The 6146-nt window shown below is 30.1% G+C and overlaps 1 protein-coding gene across 1 annotated transcript; it reads left to right on the top strand.

The window, feature by feature from the left end:
• Window positions 1–4028: 4028 nt before the first annotated feature.
• Window positions 4029–5914, top strand: LOC131177144 (cytochrome P450 CYP736A12-like). The gene is made up of 2 exons (XM_058142120.1): window positions 4029–4790; window positions 4977–5914. Exons 1-2 carry the CDS (start codon window positions 4095–4097, stop codon window positions 5805–5807), a joined length of 1527 nt encoding a protein of 508 aa, XP_057998103.1. The 5' UTR covers window positions 4029–4094; the 3' UTR covers window positions 5808–5914.
• The last annotated feature ends 232 nt before the right edge of the window (window positions 5915–6146 follow it).

The raw sequence follows: 6146 nt of genomic DNA, 5'->3' as shown, positions 1-6146 counted from the left end.
CTAGGTAAAAGTGAAGTTAAATTTATTTTGAATTTATGTTAAGTTCTAGTACTGAAGCATTATAAAATTGTGTGTTTCAGTTGAAAAGAATACCGGAAAGGAACTCGAGGAACCGAGTCAAGGCCAAGAGGCGACTCGTTTGAGGTTTGTGCACAAAAATTTTTAAATTATAGTTTTCATAATGGAAATTGATTTGTCATACATTGTGAATGTGTTTAGTTCATTGTGAATTTCGAGAATGTTGTATTGCCTATTTTTCAATGGAAATTTGGAATAAAAATTATTTATCGATTTGTATGAAATATTTGAACAAATGGTTTTGAATTTAGTTATGGCTTTGAAAATCTTATTTGAAAAATAGTGTGTTGCCTACTTTGAAAATGAAAAGTTTGGAATGAAATATGATTTGTGAATTGTATGAAATGTTTGAATAACTTGATTTAAATGGTTTTGAATAATTTGAAATATTGAATTGTGACATTACCATGATGTAGTATTTATGATACTTTTAATTTAAATTTTTTTTAATTCACACTTGGCATGACAATATTAATATGTTCCTCATCCACTTGTGGGGTGAGTTTGATATTTGATCAATTTCCTCCCTCTCTGGCTTCCCAGTCTGAGGGGCGAGTTTGGATGAGTACTCATTAGCTAGCTAGCCACCTCCCTCATTGATTTCGATTAGTGAGGGTGTTTGCCTTGTCGTGATGTACACATGGCATGTTCGGAAATTTTGTGTCATGGCCTAAGTTGTGTTATTGTTTGGCAACACTATGTTTATTAAATTGTTTGATCAAGTTGTGCTATATTAAGTTTTGAAAATTATGATTTGTTATAAATGTGATTTGAGAAAAAATTTGTGAAATGCGATTATGAGATTTTTGAATGATGGTTTATTCATAAATGTTTTATATTTTGCATTTTATGCTTTATTGTGCACCACTGAGTATTTATATACTCAGCGATAGCTTTAACTTGCTGTCGCAGATAGAGAAAAGGACATAGCAGTAGAGTGAGTCACACAACAGAGAGGAGCACGGTTGAAGAAATTCTGTACGGGTATTGTTTATACCCTGGTAGTTTAGTTTGATGTAAATATGATAGTATGCATATGTATCTCTCTAGTTTGAGCAGTTGTACAGATAAAATTGTAATAATATTATTCTTGAGATTTTATGTTTGTAAATTTAATAGTGAATGTAAATTAAATATTTAAAATGCAATGTGCATGAGTTTATGAAATGTTTTGAGTTATTAATTTTTTATTTGAAATTTGGATTTTGAGTTGAAGTGTTGCCATTGTTGTTGATTTGAAATTTAGTGGTTGCAAATGAAGTTGTGATTGAGAAAAATATTGGGAGTGTTTTTATTTTCAGGTTTTGAAGAACTGTTTTCTCAAAATACAGACGGCACTCTGCCGAAATTTTTGTAAAAATTGCGGAAATCTTAAATATCCAAAAATTTGACTTATGTTTGGACTTTAAATAAAGGTTTTTAATATTTGAAAAAAAATTTACCCACCAATTCCAAAATGAACGAAAATTGTCTTAAAATCCCTTGTAGTATATTTAATGGGTTACCGGTAGGTGAAGTACGGTAATTCATTAGGTGTACTACGGGAACATGTTACATCTTACGAAGAGTAGGGTGTGACAAAGATCACAAGTGATACTAGATTATTTTTGAATTTTAGACAGCAAAGAGATGAGCTAAGATCAGTTCTTATCTACTCAGAATGACTTAGTCAGCCAATCCAAGTGCAAAGGGTGATTGTTTACACCCAAAATAATTTATTTATTTATTTATTTATTATTTTTAAGCCTAAGAATTAATTAAAATAATTTTTTGTTAAATTAATTTAATTAATCATGGCCTAAGGTAATTATTAAGTAAATATCTGAAAAGTTATTAGATAGTTATTTGAAGATGAGAGGTCAACAACAGTTTCAAGCAATTTTAGGGAGTGGACAAGTAATTGTTGATAACTACAGAATGTGAGAAGGTGTCTTCCAAAGTCTTCCAGGTACCTACAAAGGAGAGCTATAAGAATTAGATATGCAGCAACGTGAAAGGCCCTAACAACACATCAACAACAACAACTTAAACAAATTCTTGTAATTTTTTATCTTTATTTTATCAGTCTTTTATTTTTTTAATTTCCTTTTAAGAAATCAAAACATTCAATTTCAGTTCACTTACCTTTAATTACTTGTATTCATGAGATTGACAAAGCTGCATACAGTAAAGTCAACTCTCATAATCATTTGATCTGAGAAGTTAGAGTACAATCCCAAGTGATCTACTCAATATCTGGCCTGTTCGCATAACCGTAAACTATGAGACAGTCAAATTGGTTCCTGAAAAGGAAACAATATGAATTCTCATTTTTTTTAAATATTTTTTTAATTTATTTTCTTTTATTTTTTTGTACTAATATATATGAATGACAATTTAATGAAAAGCTAATTGAATTGGCATTTTTTACTACACCTATATTATTTTTATAAAATAATTTTCATTTGGCATTAGAATGGTTAATTATTTTTTTAATATAATTTAAATAATTAACCTTTGAATAATTATTAAAAAAATTAAGTCAATTTTAAATTAATTTATGAATTACATGTCATCTCAAATTAAAATATTAATTTTTAGAGAAGTTAATTTTAATCATTTAATTTTTGAGTTATAATTTAAATTGGTCAAATCAAGTTATATATGTTATTTAGATTTTCAAATTGATTTTTAATCTAACTTTCAATTTTATGGATCATTTGAATTTAAAATATTTAAATTTTGTAAAGATTAAAATATATTATAAATTAGTTCAAATTAAACATATGTCCCCACTAATCTTGCCGCCTTCACAAAGAACCAGATTTTTTTTAATTAAATAATAAAAGTATTTTAAAAAATAATTTATAAAAAATGTTTTTTCTATATAAATTATTTTGCATAAAATAAACCAACCTAAATTATTAATGAGAGTGTACCCTACATGTTAGACTTGTGAATAAAACAAGGTTTTCAGACCCCAGCTGACAAAAGAATTGAAAAAGACAAAAAAAAAAAATATTAAGGGTTTAAGGCTAAATTGGGGTTAAATCAAATTTAACTAATATATTATTAAATAAATATTATAAGTTTTTTAATAATATATTTTATTATTATTAATATTTTTATATATTTTATAAATAATTATTAAAAAGATTTAGTTAAATTTTAATATGCAATTTCTTAAAAAATAATTTAGATATTTAATTAAAATTTTTAAATAATACCATTTAATTATTTACAACAAAAAAGTATAACATTGAAATTTTTTATAATAATTTATTCGTATTAATGAAAAATAAACATTAATATCTTTTATATAAAATAATAAATGAAAAAAATTTATATAATAATAATGGTAATAATAATAGAAATAATTTAAATAAACATATTAATATAATAAATTATTAATATCTTTAATTATTAAAATTGCAAGTGAATGAAATTAAAAAAAAAAGTTATTAATCATTTTAAATTAATAATATATATATATATATATATATATATATATATATATATATATATATATATATATATATATATATATATATATATATTTCAAATAATTATAAAATAATAGTGTTAGTGGTTTATTGGCTCAAAAATAATTGCTTGATCTTGTATTCAATACCTTCTTGTTGCCTATTGTAAAATTTTTTTGTTAAGTAGATCGAACCAAAAAAACCAGTTTAAACCCTATTAAATTTCTGAATCGTTGATTATTTTGATTATTCGGTTGATTCAAATCAATTTTATTCGATTTTTAAAATCTTAATTTCTGGTCTGATTCTCAGTTAAATTGATCTAGCCAACTGATCCGGTCCGATTTTCAAATTTGATAGCACACAGTTATTCACAGCTCATTCGACCCGCCGCCACAATTAAAAAAAATAAAAAAAAATGAAAAACTGAACTTATCTAAAAATTTTCGTATATCAGCCGTCAACAGAGAACAATTTTTAGATAATTTTCGTATATCTAAAAATTATCTAACCTTTCTATTCTTCTCCCAGCCCATACTCAACCCGCTGCCCGTAATGTCTCCTTTCATCTTAGCCATACTAGTGATTCTGCTGGGATCATTCATTTGCAGTCTATGCGCCGCCTCATTCCGGCCACGGAGACAACGAAAAAATGACCCGCAGCTACCTCCTGGACCCCCAGCCTTACCAATCATCGGTAACCTCCACATGCTAGGCAAACTCCCCCATCGATCCCTTCATCAGTTAGCCAAAAAGTATGGACCTATCATGTCCATGAGGCTAGGCTCTGTACCCGCCATTGTTGTATCATCACCACAAGCTGCCGAGCTATTTCTCAAGACCCACGACTTATTATTCGCTAGCCGTCCCATGTTACAAGCTTTCCCTTACGTGTCCTATGGCAACAAGGGCGTGGTTTTTTCGGAGTATGGCCCTTACTGGCGCAGCGTCAGGAAATTGTGCACTTTACAACTTCTTTCTGCGTCGAAAATTGAGTACTTTGCTCCGATGAGGAGGGAGGAGGTGGGGTTGCTGGTTGATTCGCTGAAGAAAGCTGCGGCGGCGCGTGAGGTTGTGGATATTAGTTTAGGTGTGGGAGACCTGATTCAGAACATGACTTGTAGGATGGTTTTTGGGGAAGCTAAAAATAGTGAATTTGATTTAAAGCCGCTGGCTAGGGAGCTTTTGAACTTGGCAGGAGCTTTCAATATTGCTGACTATGTTCCTTTTTTAGGAGCATTTGATCTTCAGGTGTTTTGCTATTTGCTATTACATTCTCATGGAAATTTTTTACTATGTTTCCTTCTTTCTTTCTTTTTTTTTTCTTTTAATTTTAATACTGTTTATTTTATTTAGAGTTTTTTTCTTTCGAAATTTTATTTGGAGGTGGGCAGAATTTCCATGGGATGATTTTGAATTTTACTTATTTGTATACAGGGATTGACAAAACGTATGAAGTCATTTAGCAAGGCAATGGACACAATCTTGGAGAAGATAATTTGTGAACATGAAAGGGAAGCTCGATGGAAAAAGAAGCAGCAAATGAACGATTTCGTTGATGTGTTACTTTCTTTGATGAACCAACCCATGACATCCATTGAGGAGGTACTTTACACGCTCGATAGAACCAACATAAAAGCTATCTTAATAGACATGATCTTAGCTTCATTTGACACTTCGGCCACTAGCATTGAGTGGACACTCTCAGAACTCCTCAGACATCCTGCTGCAATGAAACGTCTGCAAGATGAGTTGCAGACTGTTTTTGGATTGGATAAAATGGTGGAGGAGAAAGATTTGTTCAATCTTCCATATTTAGATATGGTTATAAAAGAAAGCTCGAGGTTATATCCTGTCGGGCCACTGCTACTTCCTCGTAACTGCAGGGAGGAGACAATAATTGATGGGTATCATATACCGAAGAATGCAAGAATTATAGTGAATGCTTGGGCAATTGGACGAGATCCTAATGCCTGGTCGGATAGTGCAGAAGAATTTTTGCCAGAAAGGTTTGCTGATACAAGTATAGACCTTCGAGGACACGATTTTCAGCTTCTCCCATTTGGTTCTGGGCGCAGAGGATGCCCTGGAATGCAACTGGGATTAACCATCACTCGATTTGTTTTGGCTCAATTAGTGCATTGTTTTAACTGGGAGCTCCCAGATGGTGTGTTGCCTAATGAGTTGGACATGAGTGAGATATTTGGCCTCTCGATGCCTAGAGCTAACCATTTGGTTGCGGTGCCAAAGTATCGATTGCGTGTTTGAAGTGCCCTTGAAGTAGCCACACATCAGAAAGCTTGTACGTGTAATTTTGAGACTCAGAAAGCTTGTTTGTGTAATTTTAATAAATGTATCATGTTAAGTTTGTCTTAGTTTTTTTATCATATTAATAAAATTTTATTTTGCTAATAAAAAAAAATAAAAATGCTTTTTTATATAATATATATATATATATATATATATATATATATATATATATATATATATTGTACGTGTAATTTTAATAAATGTATCATGTTAAGCCACACAATATTAAATTATAGACGCACAGTACATGACTATTTATTTTGGTAACCCACTGCTCCGTCTACCGCAGACATTCAG

Source organism: Hevea brasiliensis, unplaced genomic scaffold, assembly GCF_030052815.1.
Source record: "Hevea brasiliensis isolate MT/VB/25A 57/8 unplaced genomic scaffold, ASM3005281v1 Scaf341, whole genome shotgun sequence".
NCBI lineage: Eukaryota > Viridiplantae > Streptophyta > Magnoliopsida > Malpighiales > Euphorbiaceae > Hevea > Hevea brasiliensis.
This window is presented reverse-complemented; position numbering and strand designations above follow the sequence as displayed.